Genomic DNA, 16,746 nt, shown 5'->3' with positions numbered 1-16,746 from the left:
CGACGTCTGCTGTGCCTGAGCCTGCGTCTTTTCCTAGGTCACAAAGCCTTTCCACTCTACCACCACCTTCTTGGCAGCAGGGTACAGATACGCGACAGAGTTCGGGATTTGGCGATCCTCCACCTCTTCCTACTCTTGAGCCGCCGTTGCCACAAACTCCATCATGGCCATCTCTTGGGAACTACAGTATACATAGGCGTCTTGAGGAAAAGTCATAGAGGTTTATATCTTTGGGCGGATGCTTTGATTGTAGCAAGAATGAGAAATACGAATCGACTAAAAATTGGGTATCAGAATTCATAAGGTAATATGAATATAAGAATGGACTAGAGGAATGTATAAAGCACAATACGCAAATAGCATTTGTATATTATTGTGCTTTCAATGAATCAAAGTCACCAAATATGTTTGATGGAGGTGACCTTAGTAGCGCAATCAAAGCTACGATAGCGGCTGGGGTGAGCTTATACCCTTCTAGTCTAAAAGAATTGAGAGATTTCGTTTCATTTAACTTTTATTTAATAACAATTGCGTATGGATGTGGTTGCAGGTTGAGGTGTTACAAGAACATTGTGATACGACCTGCTGTAGTACCAAGTATGTATTTGCCTCCAGTTGATGAAGAGATCTGCTTATTCTACACTCAGAAAAAATAAATGCTATGTTTCATTTTCAATATCGATATCAATGGAACCGGCGGCGATGTTCGGTAGAGTTATTGTGATCCATCTGGTCAAAATGACCCGCTCCTTTGACACCACCAGCATCTATCAAGGTAGATGAATGTTATCTCTTTGTGGAGTACAAATAGGTATATTTATGTTCTATACATAGACTTTAACAGTCATTCTATTTATTACTGAAAGGTTGGCTCTAAAGAAAAGACAAAATCGGTATTTGCACAAAGAAGTACCCTGCTAAAAATAACTGGCAATGAGCCTCTCTTCCTTGCCATTGAACAGCAGCAATCTCTTTTATCTTTGCCTCAGTAAGTCAAGTTCTTCCCTTGTCTGCCTAATTTGACGCTTTGTTATTTCAAAGCGTCTGAAAATAACTGTATCCATAACTTGTGTATGATATTGAAAGGCTTCCACCTCGACCCCGACTTCATCATGAACAGTCTGGCGGTGATCGAAAGCGCCTTTGTAGAAGCGGGCGGATTTAGCACAATGCTTAGAGCTATGTACGTACCTAGTACTTTGAGCTCTCTCCTTGCATCCTAGCGTGAGCCAATAGCGGGGTGTCTATGCAGCCTTTTAGCGGCTTAGTGGTTCGCAGAGCTCCCTGAAAGCTGCGCAAGCGAAGGGGGGAGTTCTTCAAAGTATGTACCCAGTACAAGCCGCACCTTTGAATCCTCCCTGCCCTTGTCCTCTCGCGCACAGCAATCCAACGCGACTTACCTCCACTTTAACCTCCATACAAGTATTGCTTAATACCTCTGCTTCCAGTCCCTCGCTAGCTCATCCAGACCTACAGCTATCGAACTCCCTCTTGGACGTCAATCTCGACAGCAAGCAAGCAAAATACTCCGAAAACCAGACAAGCAGGCGCCACATCCCGACCGCCGCGAGCCTCATGATGCAACATCTCCCCTCTGACCTGTCGACATAATGCCGGACTTCAAGCCTGGGCAGACCGTCTTGCTCAACGATGGCCGCAAGGCTATTGTGCGGTTTGCGGGCCCGACTCACTTCCAGGTGGGCGAATGGATCGGCGTCGAACTCGAGGAGAAGACGGGGAAGAACGATGGCAGCGTCCAGGGCGAGCGATACTTTGACTGCCCCATGGGCTACGGCATGTTTGTCAAGCCCATGATGGCCACCATCATCGCGCAGCCCGCCGCTCCCAAGCCCGCTGCAGCAGCTCGCAAACCGGCCGCCAGACCGTCTGGATTCCACCCTACCGTGGGTAGAGCTTCGATTTCTGGCGGCGACGCCAATCTCAACAAGAGGAGGCCTAGCATCAACGCGCCGAGCCCCAGCCCGGTCCCTCACCACAAGCCGTCGCAATCGTCGAGCAACCTGCGGGTAAGTTGATGCGCCCTTGGTCTAGCATGTCCGTATTAACAGAGAAACTAAGTCGCCTTCTAAATCTCCCACCAAACAGCTTAGCGGTTCGTCGAGTGCTAGCGTTTCTCGAACGGGGACACCCTCAACCGTCCGGGTGCCATCTGCCGCGGGCAAACCTCGCACCGCCCTGCCAAGCTCGCGGACGTCCATGGGCCCTCCTCCGCCTCCTCAACCTGGCCAGCGATCGTCAGTGCGACAGTCGTCGGTATCGTCAGTTCATTCGCGATCCGGCAGTGCCCCCACGAGACCCATCAGCGGACGTGGCGGTATCACGGCCCCCAAGGGTGTGTCGCGTCCCGAATCCGGCCGCCGGACTTCTACCAGCTCTCAGGGGGGACGGGACTCGAGTTCGGCCACCAGATCCGATGAGCTTCTTAGCTCACCCATTGAAGCCGAGGAGGATGAGATACTCTCACCGCAACCGACAAGCCCATCCGCTGGGAGGGCCAATGCGCTGGAGAGGATTGCGGCCGAGTCTTCCGTACCTTCTATAGCGGCTTCGTTAAAGAAGCCTGCGGCGGCTGGTTCATCGCGGTCCTCCATTGGCAGCACTGCCGCGAGTAGGGAAATCGAAGATCTCAAGGCGAAGCTCAAGGTTCTGGAACGGAAACGGGTTGAAGACCGGGACAAGCTGAAGCAGCTGGACACAATTCAAGGAGAAAGAGACAAATTTGAAGGCATCATTCAAAAGCTACAGCAGAAATATCAACCTATCCAACAAGAAAACACAGACCTAAGAAAGGCCATCAAGGAGGCCGAAGCGAGATTTGAATCGGTCGAGGCTCTTCAAGCGGAGCATGACACTGCCCTGGAACTGGCTACCTTGGATCGAGAAATGGCCGAAGAGACGTCTGAGGTTCTGAAGATGGAGGTGGATGCATTGAAAGAAAAGGCCGAGGAACTGCAATTGGAACTCGACATCTTGAAAGAAGAAAACGCCGAGTATAGCAAGGGTATGACCCCGGAAGAGCGTGCTAGCACGGGTTGGCTGCAAATGGAGCGCACCAATGAACGATTACGAGAGGCGCTGCTACGACTGCGAGATCTCACGCAAGAGCAGGAGCAGGAGCTCCGAGACCAGATTGCGAGCATGGAGGAGGAACTTAAGGAATTCAATACCCTGAAAGAGGAACACACCACAGCCAAGGAGAAGCTGGCACAGTCAGAGTCGGCTGTAGAAGACTTGCGCCAGCAGCTAGACACCGCACTTGGTGCTGAAGACATGATTGAGGACTTGACGGAAAGGAACATGAGCATGTCAGAGCAAATCGAGGAGCTCAAGGCTGTCATTGAGGACCTGGAAAACCTCAAGGAGATCAACGACGAACTTGAGATTAACCATGTTCAAAACGAAAAGGAGATGCAGGAAGAGCTTGATTTCAGGGACAGCGTCATTGCTGAACAGGCAAGACGAGCACAACAACAAGATGCTAACTTGGGCGATATGGAATACACTCTATCACGATTCCGAGAGCTCGTTACTAACTTGCAGAGCGACCTGGATGACATGCGGGCCTCCCAGGCCGTCACCGAGGGCGAGTCCGAGAAGCTCAACGACCGCTCAAGGGCCATGATGGACCTGAACATGAAGCTCCAGATTTCCGCCTCCAAGGCCCAAGTCAAGACGATTGACCTCGAGCTGAGACGACTTGAAGCTCAAGAGGCCGAACAACACTTGGAAATTCTTAAACTATTCCTTCCTGATAGCTACCGAGATGACCAGGACTCGGTTCTTGCTCTCCTGCGATTCCGCCGATTGGCATTCAAGGCAAACCTTGTCAACGGCTTCATTCGGGAGCGGGTCAACGGACAGCCCGAACCAGGCCATGAGGATGATGTTCTTGCCGGCTGTGAGGCCATCGACAAGCTTGTTTGGGTTGCCTCCATGTGCGATCGCTTTGTCAACGACATCAGCCACTGCACTATTGAGCAGTTCAGCAAGTACCAGAACTCTCTGCTGGAGCTGGAGCCCGTTGAACGTGCGCTGAACAGCTGGATTGATGGCCTGCGACGAGACGAACTGAAGGAGCAGAAATGCGCCGACGAACTCCAGCGCACTATTTCGCTCATGTCTCACCTTGGCGAGGTACACATTTCCAGTGGCATCGCTGCCTTTGCTGATGACATTCACATGAGAGCTCTTATTGTTCAAAGCCACCTCGATTCGGCAACTGTTGCCTTCAATGTGATCCGAAGCATGGTGCAGCGGGCTATCCCGGCTGCAGGTGAAGAAGACGAGCTGGCACAGCATTTCGCCAAGAAGATTGATCTCGCCATCACGCAAACCAGAAGCACTAAGGTCTTTGCCGGAAAAGCGGTTCGTGCTTTGGAAGATCTCAAGGCACGATCCCTCTCACTGGGCGAGGATACTAAGGGTGCGTTTGAACAATGCGAGACTCTGACCCAAGAGCTCGCACGCCTTACTCGTGATATTGGCCTCGGTATCCATAAGCTCCTCACCCATGACGAGGGCCGAAACGAACCCTTCACCTACAGCGAAGTCAACGATGTCGTCCGCCAGGCTGTTCTCGAGTCCACACAGACCAACGAGTCCGACCTCTTCTCCAGCTATCTTAACAAGCTCAAGGTCGCTACCGAACAGATTTCTGATCTGGCTTCGCTCGCCGCCGATTTGGATCAAACTCACGACTATGATGTTAGCCCGTCTCCCTGGCGCCTCCGTGCTCAAGAACTCAGGATCCTCAAGACAGTTCCCGTGGACACCGAGGAGGAGCTCAGAAGGCTCAAGGCTGAGCACAACGAGGTCCGCCGGACGATTGCGCAGCGAGATGAACATCTTAGCACAGCTGTCCTCAAGATTGAGACGCTCGAGTCTCGGATGCGTGATGCCCAGGCCAATGTGGAGCGCATTGGCAGCTTGCAATCCGAGCTTGAGGAGGTCAATGGCCATGTTACTAGCCTCAAGGAAGACATTGAGAAGCAAGACCGAGAACTCAAGAACCTCGAGTCGGAGCGAGACAAGTGGAAGAAGATTGCCAGCGACAGCAGAGCATATGCTGATGGCGCCGATGCTGCGGACATGAAGGCCGGCCAGGAGCGGGCTGTTGCCACGGCACGCGAGATGGATGCGTTGAAGAAGGATATTGAAAGTCTGCAAGCAGCAGTTCGTTATCTGCGTGATGACAATCGTCGTGCGCGCATGAAGGAGCAGCAAGACTACGAGTGGCTCTCTGAGCCTCTGAAGAAGGAACCCAGCTCAGAGCAGCAGCGCAAGGCTTTGGTGGTTGCTGAGGGCAAGGATGTGCTTGGAGAGCTCCTCAAGATGGCAACGTCGGCCACCGTCTTCGACCTCAGTGCCGCGCCCAAGCAGAAGCTGGCCTGGCGCCCTGCTAGAACGACACCACAATATCACGCCGCGAAGCAGACAGAAGAGCTCGAGGCCTGGAGGACTTGGCAGGAGTCGGTGCTCAAAAAGACGGACATGCTCTTCGCTCAGGATCGCAGCATCAGTATCGGCAGAGAGAAGCAGCAGGCCGGCACGAAGCGAGAAGCTGCGGCCCGACTGAGAATCAGACTGCCTCGCGATGCCGCGCAGGGCAAGTTGACGACGTACTCGGGAGACAGTGTGCAGATTGTTGGGTCGCAGGAGTGGGATGCTTTGCAAGCCGCCACGAGGAAGTTCGCTGCTGTATAATGAAGCCTCTGAGAACATATGTGTGTATGAACGCCAAAAAGAAACGACTTTTGTTTTTGAACTTTTTGTTTATTTTGTCTTTTTTGTTTTTGGTGTGAGTGGTTGTAGACAATGGGAGATTTGAAGCTCTTCTGTATACCCCCCCTGTTTGCTTAGCCGACTCCCCCTGAGGTTGTCCTGTATGTACCTTAGCTTTATATGTACCGTTACGATGATTCTTGTATGTGTTCAAGATTTTGAGATTCGATGCGCTGGTTGTGTTGGAGCGAGCGAAGTGAGCGATGCAAACAAAGATAGAAACACAAAAAGGGGATTTGGTGGTGATGAATAGATAAGATGATATGGAATCCTGTGTGTTTTAGACTGGTGTATGTTGAGTTGGTCCTTGTGGGTGTAATATGTGTGAGAGGTAGAGATTAACGTATAAATAGTCTTAGACAGACATTTTTCACTTCCAAACCTTCTAGTCCATGCTCACTGAATCATTACGAATTCGTCATTATTGAAAGTCGTATAACATCGCCATCATCGCAGAACCTTCTCTTGACTCTGGACGAACCATGTGAATAAATTGTACAAAACCCCCTCCCTTTTCTTCCCTCCATCAGGGTATTAGACTAACCGTCCTCCTTCTCATTCACTTCCACCCCGTTGTTTCATCAAGCTTTCCCCTTTCCCTTCTTGTCCTTCTTCTTCTTCTTCGTGCTCTCCTCAGAACCGCTCATGCCACCTCCACCCTGGCTAGCCATCAACGCAGCCATAGGATCGGCACCTCCCTGCATCTCCTTCATCATATCCTTGAACAAATTCTCCGAAACGCCTCCTCCCGTCATAGCCGCGCTCAAATACGGCAGATACTCGCCCATCTTCCACCCGCGCGGCACCGCAGGCTTAGGATAAGGCTTTCCCTCAGGCGGCTGAATCTGTCCGCCAAACCGCAGCCTCAAGCCCGGCGAGTTCTCCGTCGTCGGGTTCTCGCGCAGGTGCTTCGCGACGAGGACGTACAGGTGGTGCTTGTTGGAAATGTCGGCGGACCCGGGGCTCTTCTTGAGGCCGACTTTCACGCGGCCCGGGTTGGCCCAGTCCTTGGGGTGGATCTTCTCGGGCTCGAGCAGCGTCTGCAGGCGCAGGCGGGAGCAGGCGTTTGCGATCTCGCGGGCGAGCGGGTTCTTGACGGCCAGGGCGGAGGAGACGCGGCGGCCCTCGGCGCGGGACCGCGAGGCGTCGAAGTAGACTGGGTAGAGGCATTGAAAACTGTTGTAGACGGAGCGGTCGGCCGTCGGGGGCAGCGTCGACGTCTGGGGGCCGGACAGCGGGTTGAGGATGTGGGCGGGGACGCTGGCGGCGATGTCTTCCTCGTCTTCCTCGTCTGAAGATTCGACGCGGTGCTGTTGCTGCTGGCCGGAGGGGCGGGCGCGCAGGATGTCTGATTCGGCAAAGTCGTCGAGGTCGACTTCTTCGGGGTCCGAGATCATGTCGGGGTCGCTGTCGGAGACTTCTTCTACCCGTGGGTGAGACATTGTGGGCGAGGAATTGGGGGGGATTTGCGCGGAGTTTGTAGAGGGAGGAAGAGGAGATGTTGTGAGAGAAGGAGGAGAGAGAGGAGAGAGAAGTGAGAGAGAAAGGAAAGCGAGTGGTGATGCGACGAAGGATAGAAAGAGGTTGAGGTGGAAGGTTGAAGTTGGGAATTTTGATATTGCCAGTTGCCAGATTCAATGGTGGGGTCGTTGCTGGAAGTGGTTGGTGGGGTCAATTGGTTGTACCTGGGGAATACCTGGGGCGCTCACTATCGCTTGGTGTGAGATGGCATTTCCCATAGGTACCTCGACTGTACCAGGTTGGCTGGAATTCAGTTTTATATAAAGAGACCACATGCTCTTATACTTCAGCCTCTAGATGAACAAAGCAACGATAATAAATGGGGAGAAAAGTTGTGCACTCTCTGTATAATTACTGCGTACTCAATAAGCGTTATTTGACAAAGGTAGAAGTGCCCCAACTTCACAAAAGCCGTATCATGTGTAGATCAAGAAAAGAAAAGCCCCAAACTCCAAAGTTTCTTATAAGCAACGTCTCCCTCCCCAGCGATGTCAATCTTGTCTCAAGCTCTCTCATTAGTTTCGTATCACGAGGTCTTAGGTTCTCTCATTATTCTCGAATCGTAAATATCGGGTCGTATGCCATAGATTCCGTACTCCCCGACTTCTAGTTAAGTAAGTTGGCGGTAATATACTGGTTTTTGAAAGTCGTCCCGGGAGGGTGAGCCTCCTCCGGAAATTTGCAAAATGGGTGCTGGCAAATACCGTCTCGGATGCTGGGGCACTGTCAAAGTGAATGTGAGTATGCATGCCGCGTAACAAACTTCTTCTATGGTTTACTGGAACATGCATCACTTACATGGTGGCCGTATATGCAATCATCGAGTTCGCAAAATTGACCAGAGGAGCACGGATTCTGGCGGGCCAGGACGGCAACCGCCTTCATCTCCTCGTCGCTGATCTTGTAGTCGTGGGCAAACGGGCAAATATCCTTCTTAGCGCAAGGCCCTCGGAGGTAGTGGTTGTTGCATAGCTTGTCGCCATCCTTTCGTCTCTTGATGACGTCCAAAATCAGGGTATTGACTCTAATAGGCTTGTCGAAACCGCGAGCGCCGGGATTCCAGTTATCAGGGGTACTCGGCGGGATCAACATGTAATGTGTCTCTAATTGAGCGCGCGCCTGGGGCTTATCCCGCCAAGATGCCGTCTGCGTGGGCTTTCGTGCCAAGGGGAGCGTGATCTGCGGCGGCGGGCTGGCGCTCGACACGATATCGGCATAGGAGATGATCGGGGTGCGAGTCTGACTGGAGCTGCTGGCGCTGATGGCTGGGCTTGCCGTCCTAGATGCTGCGTTTATAACCGTCTGAGTCAAAACCGCTGCGCTCGTCGGTTGGCTAGGTGCTAGAGCTGCCTGCGAGAAGGAAGAAAATTTGTCAAAGAGTTTGTCGTCGCGGAAGAGACCGTTGCCTAGTTTGGTTATGCCGACCTTGGTGGCCACAAGCTCAGGCACTGTAGCGAAGCCCTCGATGATGCTGATCCTCTGCCTGGTGGCCTCGTTCTGAACAGTTTCATCCAGGAATGGGGCATAACCAGCATCGTGCGAAATACCTAACAGAATATGCCGACAGTTGTGATTACGCAAGTGCCATCTCGCCGTTTCTGAGTTGACACAAACCAAAGTTAGCTCCATGGTCACTAGTGTTTGCTGTTCTGGGTGAGCTTTTCATTCTTCATCATACCTTTGACTTTCAAATCTGCTCTTTCTTTTCCGAAGCCAACGTCAACATAATCGAAAGTAGCCTTAGCTTGGGTGAAGCCTAGCGTGAAGTCTTTCAAGAGGCTCGGATTGTCTATGCAGCCATCCCGCTGCATCGCTTTGGCGAGCCCTGAAAGATTGGCGACGACTTTGACCAAGATTTGCAAATCTCCATCCTCGTCGCCAAACATTTCTAGCACAGCCGACAGCAGGGCATTGGCAGCCTTTTTACCGCCTTCAAGGCCTTGTTTGATCCATGTGTCTTGGAACTATCAAAAGAAAGAAAGTTAGTCGCAACGCTTTGGGAAAAGATTTCAACAGCGCAACGTACCACAAGACCATCGCCATCTATCAAGACCATGACGTAAGGATTATGATTCTGTGATTAGATATTCGTTAGTATCTTGCACTCTGTTAAGGAAAGAAAAAAAAGGAGAGGCGTCACATACCCTTACTTTGTCCATTTCTCTGCTCGTCTTGTCATGTGCGCTTTCTTCGCGAGCTTCACACAGCTGAACGCGCTGGAGTAGCTCCCTTTGGGTATTGACTGCATCTGCAAGGTTCATCTGAGAGTTGACCAGCCTCTGGCTTTCCTTGCGGAGTTCATTTTCGACACGATCGCAGTGTAATATGAGTTCCTGAAGGGTGTGAACATTGTTAGAAGAAGAACATGATGAATTTCGCTGGCGGTCAGTTATTCAATGACGAGAGGAGCACAAATGAAAAGGATAAAAGCAAGTAGCTCCATTTCATTTCATTCACACTGCAGTGTCGAGCTCAGAAAAGAGCAAAAAGAAGGCATCGTCAAATATCACAGAGCAGGGGACATGGAAAAAAAAAATCCACACACCTTGATTAAATTCTCCGAAGTGTCATTGTAATCTCGCAACGCATGATATCGGTTGACAAAACTCTGAATAGCATCCGGCCCAATGTATGAATTCATCTTGTCTGCCATTTTAGATGATGAAAATTTATTTTTTTGTGTGTGCGTGTGTTCTTTTCTATCTTCTTTGCCGCTGTTGCGAAGGATGTTGAAATCGATTTTTTTTCTGCCTTCGTCTAGTGAGAGCGCTAGACAGATAAAGCCGTGTAGAAGAAATAGAAGTAGGTGAGATGAAGAAGAGCTTCTTTCGTTATATATTTATTATATTTGACTTGCTGTTGAAAGATGGCAAGGATGAATGAATAGGGAAAGAAGAAAAGATATTATGCAGTGTGAATGTGTGATTGTTGTTGAGATCAAAAAGTGTGGCGACTCAGGTAGATTTTTTTTGGCCCTGTAAAAACCGAGCTGAGGTACTGTTTCAGTGCACTGCGGCCACCCGCTGTGGTTGATTGCAATAGCGGTGTCGCACGTGTTTGTGCAGTTGCCAAGCCCCCTTCCTTTGGAATGGAAAAGAAGCTGAGAAGATGAATCACTGATTGAGGCTGAATGATTAAATGCCAGGTTCAGCTTTTGTTTGTTGGTTGTCCGGGGTAGTGCACTATTGAATAGAAGGATTTCCAGGTTGGTTTATTTGTTTGCGCTGTGTCCACCAAGTACAAGTTGGAACTAGAGGGGCGTCGTTGCTCGCCATTTATGATAACCATGAGGATTAAAATTAATCCCAACGTCTTTAAACTGATCCTAAGGCTGGGATTAAAATTAAACCTGAGGACTTAAAATTGAATTTAGAGAGTCTTAAAATTGATACTTGAGGGCTTAAAATTAAGCATGTCACCATCCAACAGCGTTCTATTAAAAGTAACCTCTGATGCTTCCGTCTCGCGAAAAAGCTGGGGTTCGCAGCAGTCAGCGGTAAAACATGGCCCAGAGTAGACTAGCGCAGGCGTTTATTCCATTGCGTTGAGATCTGGATACTGTACTCTGCCTGTTTGTGCTTTTCTTATTCTGAGCAGAACGGAGACATTCTCTGTGCTAGTACGATGAAGTACTAATATTAATAACTTGAAGCTGTGGTTTGATCCTCTCCAAGCTGTAGCGGTGACTTGGTGGTACTCGTTTGTAGTCTTGCCTGTGCCCTTAGCAGGGGGGAAGCAAAGCTGGAAGCTAGGGACGCTGGCCTGCTCGTTTTCAAACGGCTCTGCGCATTAAGAAGCGTTCGTTTGCCGGCCTTGGAACCAATCATCCTTGTCCCCCAAAGACTCAGCCGCTTGAGTTCTTCCTGTGTGTCTCAGAAAAAAACGAGCAGAAGCCTCCAGTTTAGTTGCTAGTGTAGTAGCACAGAGTCAGCCACCTCATCAAACTCTTTTCCGCCTCTCTCCTGGCCCGTTCCATCGTGTCATCACCGCTAGTTCCTTCAATTCATTCAAACAGCACGGCACATTCACGCTATCCTCAAAAGGCCTCCCGTCTCAGCCAGTTTCGTTGCTACCTGGCTGATGCTGGTTGAAGAGCTGCCACACTGTATCTTGCCCAAAGCCTCCCTCAAACTGCCACAGGAATGAATCGTCCCCAAGCATCTCCGTGTCGGTCTTTAGTGCGACGTCTTCGTCCTGGTCTACCGTCAGCTCTTTGTATATGAGATCTCCCATCGCGAAGAAGGGCGCAATGCCAGGGAAGCCATTCCTATCTTGCGGCATCTCCCATCCGCCCGGCATCATTGATGAGAAAGCAGCCGACCCATCCTCTCCGGTAGATGGTGCCGCCACCGCCGGCGACACCAGCTCAGAGGACACCTTGACACTTCCTTCGGCTGAGCTCCGTCCGATCGAACCCCTACCGATCGAACTTGCCGGCGTCGACCCCAGGGTCCTCGTCGTCGATAGAGGCGTGTCAGAGGCGTTGCGTAGGGTATCAGCAGAAGCGCTGATAGAAGATGGGGGCGCGCAGTTCCCAATGGCTTTGACTAGTCTAGCCACGACTGCGCGGAGAACTCCTATCGCCGACTTGGCCAAGGGGTTCATGTCCTTCATGGTTGCAAACCGCTCAACCGTCCAGTGGCAATGCTGCAGCGCCATTTCTCGATAATCGGCATTCTCGTAAGGGAACAATATGTAGATGGTTGCAATCAGCGTGACAGCGTCGAAACTACCGTAAAATAAATGCCAGCTAGATGAAGAGGGAAAACAAAAGTTAGTCAATACTTCTCAATGAGGATATGTGCAGTTTCGAAACTTGGGCGAGACATACTTCCTCCAGGATTTTGGTGGCAGCCCTGCAAACAGCTGCCTCTGCATTTCAAGCATGCCAAGACTGCCCTTTATGACTTCAACTCGGCTCTCTTCCCGATGGAAGATGTAGGGCCGATGAAGCGCGACCAGCGTGAAGTAGAACATCTGTTCAGACAGGCACCTTGCTTGCTGAAGCCAATGCAGATCAGGCCTGTGATCCCACTGTCTGTCGGGGTTCTCTATCCGAAAGACGGCCGGCGTGCTATCGTGGATCTCCATGATGTTCTGCTGTACCTTGTGGACCTTTGAAAAGTCTCTGGGGCACGGCCCTTCCGCCTCCAAGTCTAGAACATCCCGCAGTGGGATCATGACTTTGTACAAAAACAGGTTTCTCGTCAGTGGTGTAGGGGGATCGATGCCTTCCTCTCTGGGGATGACCGGCGTCTTGGATCGATCCTGGGCAGTCGTAAAGCGTGCATCAATGGGAATTGATGGCATTCCGTGCCTATAATCTAGAGAGCCCGGGCGGCCCAAGATGAGACACATGTGAATGTCCCTATTCGCAGATTTCATGTCTATCGTCAGAAAACTTTAATTTTCTCACTTTGTTGATATGGCGGAGTAAAAAATCACTTACCATGTTGCCAACATCATGTAAAGATGCCTCCTCTTCTCCACCTGCCACTGATTTAACAAGACGCTTTCTACATCGTTGGACGTCGGCTTGGGGTCGAGCGCATCTCGATGCATGCCAAGCTCTTGTGCGTCTCTTATCGTTCTACCAATCTGGTGCCACTAATCCACACAACTACCGTCAGCAAAATCATCACATCCACGTGATAAGAGTCCCATGGGTATCCACGAACCGATTCAGTAACGTTGGCGGTATACTTGAGGAAGGCCGCTCGCATGAATCCAACTTGGATTGACGTGGAAGAAAGCATCTTGGGGCCAAAGAGGTTGATGATGGCAATCCCAGACTCGCTGTAGTCGGCTGCCAGATCCTCAAACGTCATGTTGGCAGCGTATTTGAGCGATTCAAAAGACTCGTGGAGAGGCTTGGGGAGAACCAGCATTGATGTTGCAATAACTTCAAACAGCAGTGCTGGAAAGACTCTCAGATCGGGCGACAAGGCCTCCGGGCCGCGTGAAGAGAGGACCTTGAAAGGCAAGTTGGACCACTGGTCAAGCAGCTCGTAGAAGATCTGGGGCTCGACGAGGTAATATTGCCAGTTGAAGTCCTTGAAAAAGATTTCCGCCAGCTGGTCAATGTACATCCTTGCGGGCAGCAGTCGGATCAGCCCCTTGTATTTCTCCTTGACGGCAAAGGTATCTGAGTATGTGGCCTGGCCCGAGGCGCTGGACAGCGCATCCTCCCCATCCGCCTCGCTGGCCCTCTCAATCTTCTGGAGAAAGCAGAGCGTGGACGCCCCCGTCTGAGCATATCCCCAAGACATGGCCATGGACGACAGCGGCTCGGCCCTCGAAGTTGGCGTGACGCTATCACTGTGCTTGGAGGTGTAGAGGCCAGCCTGCGTCTCCTGGTCGCGGGCGGTGGGCGCTCCGGCCTCATAGGCGCAGTGGGCTTCCTTGTTCCTGGACCTGCAGTTCCCGCATGGCAGCTCGCGATCGCACTGTTCGCTCTACGTCAGCATCCATCCCCGATCATCCAACGGGCTTTCGCTTCGGTCCCGACCTTTTGCTTCCGTCGATGACACTCGGTACACGAGATGACAACCCGTCTCCGCTTCTTGGTCGGGCCCCGCTCGGACCGCACATTGACGGCCACCTCGATGTCGGTCATGTTTTCGCTCGTGAAATTGGACGCTGGCTTCGGATGATGCGGTTTTGAGGGAGCGGCAACGGTGAGGAGTGAGAAAAATGGTCGGTGGAAGGGCACCAATGCGGAATTGCGCAAGCCTGGAAACTTGAACTGAAGAGCTGCACCGAAAGAATGGCAGGCAGGTGGGGCGACCGGCGACCACGGAGAATCATGGCATTGCCGCAGAAGGCCTCCGCGTTAAATCCGGGCCGCCGGTGATTAGATAGTACAGACTTGCGTACATTTGTCGACTTGCAAGCAGATGTGCATTCTAATACTACTGTATTACTGCTGTTGTTTCTCTTCCCTACCTACGTATTTGCCAAGACAAATAGATGCTGCAATGTGCCGGCTGACATTGGTCTTCCCCGGGTTGCTCTGTAATACATGCAGTCGGTAATGTAAATTACGATCAATGCAGACATCCCCGCCAAGTTGTCTTCACAGCGTAAGTAATGCCTGTCGGGGTGACGACTCGAATGTGTATTCCCTGCCCTCATTGCTTCGCTCATCAGTTAATCTGCCTCCATGAGCTTAAAAACAAGGTATGAGCCAAGCGTATCTGAATAAGGAACGTTAGCGGTAAAGTTAAAACGCCCAAGAGAATAGTCATCAAACGCGGCCTCTTTTGGGGGGCCAAATCTTGACCACCTTACGGAGTACTAGCATACATATCGACCTATTGAATTAAGTCAATAAATTGTGCCATCGGAGCACCGCATGTTCTAGCAGCCCTTGTCGCGGATCAGAAAATAGTGCGTCGGCGGACAGTGTTGCTCCGTGCTTCGACTAATCCCGGATATGGGCAGCCTTATTACCAGACCAGCATTAAGTACCTAACCCGGATCGGTGCTTTTTTAGACTTGGGATGGTTCCCTATCAACGGGCGGTTGGTTTTATTTTTGGCATGGACGGGCCTCTTTCTCCAGAGCTAGCTAGCAGATAAGTGCTGGGGGAACAGGATCATGCATATGCGATGTTGCAGCGGCCAGAGTAGTCCTGGTGTTTATATCCTAGCACCGGCAGCAGAAGAAAAGCCTCCACGGGCTCCAATAGTATTGATACTATCGACTTGAAAATTCCCGTCGTATTTATTACCTATATAATGAAAAAAAAAAAGTAGAATAAAACCATCGACGTTGATCCTAAATGTTCCTACAAAATCCCAACGTTTGTTTGCCTTAACTCGCGAGCATATCGTACCAAATTCCAAATTCCAGATCCACCAATGTTCAGTTCGCCTCCACCTTTGTGCATGCAATGATATCAACGTCACTGGGCAACGTCCCAGCTAGACCACAAAAAGGAAGAAGAAGATAGAGTTCGCCTAAATACATTGCATTCTATGATGCCGGCATTGGACAAGAGCTTCTCCCAGCTCCGCACTCCTCCCCTTGCTTTTATTTTTCTCCTTCCTACCGCAGCAGCCTCTCTGTGTAGGCCTTCCACGCTGCTGACCGGTATCGTTCTGCCTCTTCTACGGGGTCTGAGGCCTTGAGGATGCCTCTGCCCACAATGGCAATGTCGCTACCGGCGAGGCCAATAATCTTATGCGGCGTGTTGTACTGCTGGCCTTGGCCATCGCCTCCAACGGTGCCGTTCGTCTGCTGGTCTTCGTCTTCGGGAGGAAGCTGGCAGCCTGGGGTCATGTGGACAAAGGCATCGTCAGCCTCTGTGTTGAGCGTCTCCTGTGAGATGAAGCCCATGACAAAGTCCTTGTGCTCCCTAGCCGCCTCCACGCAAGCCTGAGTGTACTCCTTGTTCATGAAGTTGCCTTGGCTAGACATCTGAGCGAGAATCAAGAGGCCACGGTTTAGCGGTGCCTCCTCAATGCCTGGGAATAGTGACTCGTCTCCCTCGGCGATTGCCTTTCCCAACCGGGGCGAAGCAACAGACTCGTACTGCTGAGTGACGGTGGTGATGGAAACAATGCTTCCCTTGCGACCGTCTCCGGTTCGACCAGAGTAAATGGGCCTTTCCATCATGTTTGAGGAGCCATTCCCGTTTCCGTTTCCGTTTCCATTGACGGTGACGGGCTCGGCCTCCTTGACCTCCTCGATGTCCTCAAACTGATCCATTGTGGGAGTGCCAACAGTGACCGACGTCTTGACTTCGCAGGGATAACGCTCTAACCATCTCTTGGCTCCTTGGGCCAGCGAGGCCACAGATGCCTTGCCCGGTACCATGTTGACATTGACGATGTGGGCCCAGTCGATAATGCGCGCCGATCCGCCGGTGTACTGCAGCTCGACGGTGTGGCCAATGTCCCCGAACTTGCGGTCCTCGAAAATGAGGAACCCGTGCTTTCGAGCCAGCGTGGCCAGCTTGGCACCGGTGCCAGTCTCGGGATGGAAATCCCAGCCAGAGACCATGTCATAGTGTGTCTTGAGCACAACAATGGAGGGGCCGATTTTGTCAGCAAGGTAGAGGAGCTCCCGCGCTGTCGGTACATCGGCGCTCAGGCACAGGTTAGAGGCTTTGAGGTCCATGAGCTTGAACAGATAGGCGGTTAGGGGGTGCGTCGCCGTTTCGCTCCTCGCGGCGAAGGTCGTCTTGAGAGTTGGGTGTGGTGCCATGGCTGCGGCTGCTGGAAACTCAATCTTTAGGGTGCTGCGGTGGCGGGAAAATGGAACGATGCTGGCGCAGAGCTGTGGGAGAGATGACGTTGAGCTTGCAAGCCGTGCGGGAGGAGAAAAAGGTGAATGAAACGATTGCCCTGAGCAAAAGTTGCTTTAATGTCGGGTTCGTCCCCTGGTAAGCTTGTAATAGGGAGTAGTCTGAGGAGGAAG

General features: G+C 51.5%; 5 protein-coding genes across 5 annotated transcripts; 1 reads left to right on the top strand and 4 right to left on the bottom strand.

Moving 5' to 3' along the window:
• Positions 1 to 1,610: 1,610 nt before the first annotated feature.
• On the top strand, positions 1,611 to 5,724 carry M431DRAFT_3910 (hypothetical protein; the record flags this gene model as incomplete). Its single annotated transcript, XM_024914796.1, has 2 exons — positions 1,611 to 2,027; positions 2,080 to 5,724. The coding sequence occupies 2 exons, from the start codon at positions 1,611 to 1,613 to the stop codon at positions 5,722 to 5,724; spliced, it is 4,062 nt and encodes a 1,353-aa protein (XP_024776471.1).
• Positions 5,725 to 6,383: 659 nt separating this feature from the next.
• On the bottom strand, positions 6,384 to 7,244 carry M431DRAFT_480435 (hypothetical protein; the record flags this gene model as incomplete). The annotated part of the gene is made up of 1 exon (XM_024915866.1): positions 6,384 to 7,244. One exon carries the CDS (start codon positions 7,242 to 7,244, stop codon positions 6,384 to 6,386), a length of 861 nt encoding a protein of 286 aa, XP_024776470.1.
• A 685-nt stretch (positions 7,245 to 7,929) lies between these two features.
• Positions 7,930 to 9,964, bottom strand: M431DRAFT_80221 (hypothetical protein; the record flags this gene model as incomplete). Its single annotated transcript, XM_024922919.1, has 6 exons — positions 7,930 to 8,046; positions 8,122 to 8,921; positions 9,002 to 9,287; positions 9,350 to 9,397; positions 9,468 to 9,656; positions 9,869 to 9,964. 6 exons carry the CDS (start codon positions 9,962 to 9,964, stop codon positions 7,930 to 7,932), a joined length of 1,536 nt encoding a protein of 511 aa, XP_024776469.1.
• Positions 9,965 to 11,376: 1,412 nt separating this feature from the next.
• Positions 11,377 to 13,939, bottom strand: M431DRAFT_3907 (hypothetical protein; the record flags this gene model as incomplete). Its single annotated transcript, XM_024914794.1, has 5 exons — positions 11,377 to 12,073; positions 12,155 to 12,691; positions 12,773 to 12,930; positions 13,002 to 13,769; positions 13,832 to 13,939. The coding sequence occupies 5 exons, from the start codon at positions 13,937 to 13,939 to the stop codon at positions 11,377 to 11,379; spliced, it is 2,268 nt and encodes a 755-aa protein (XP_024776468.1).
• A 1,433-nt stretch (positions 13,940 to 15,372) lies between these two features.
• M431DRAFT_480432 (hypothetical protein) lies at positions 15,373 to 16,533 on the bottom strand (the record flags this gene model as incomplete). Its single annotated transcript, XM_024915865.1, has 1 exon — positions 15,373 to 16,533. The coding sequence occupies one exon, from the start codon at positions 16,531 to 16,533 to the stop codon at positions 15,373 to 15,375; it is 1,161 nt and encodes a 386-aa protein (XP_024776467.1).
• Positions 16,534 to 16,746: the final 213 nt, after the last annotated feature.

This window comes from Trichoderma harzianum (genome assembly GCF_003025095.1).
Source record: "Trichoderma harzianum CBS 226.95 unplaced genomic scaffold M431scaffold_4, whole genome shotgun sequence".
NCBI classification, from domain to species: domain Eukaryota; kingdom Fungi; phylum Ascomycota; class Sordariomycetes; order Hypocreales; family Hypocreaceae; genus Trichoderma; species Trichoderma harzianum.
This window is presented reverse-complemented; position numbering and strand designations above follow the sequence as displayed.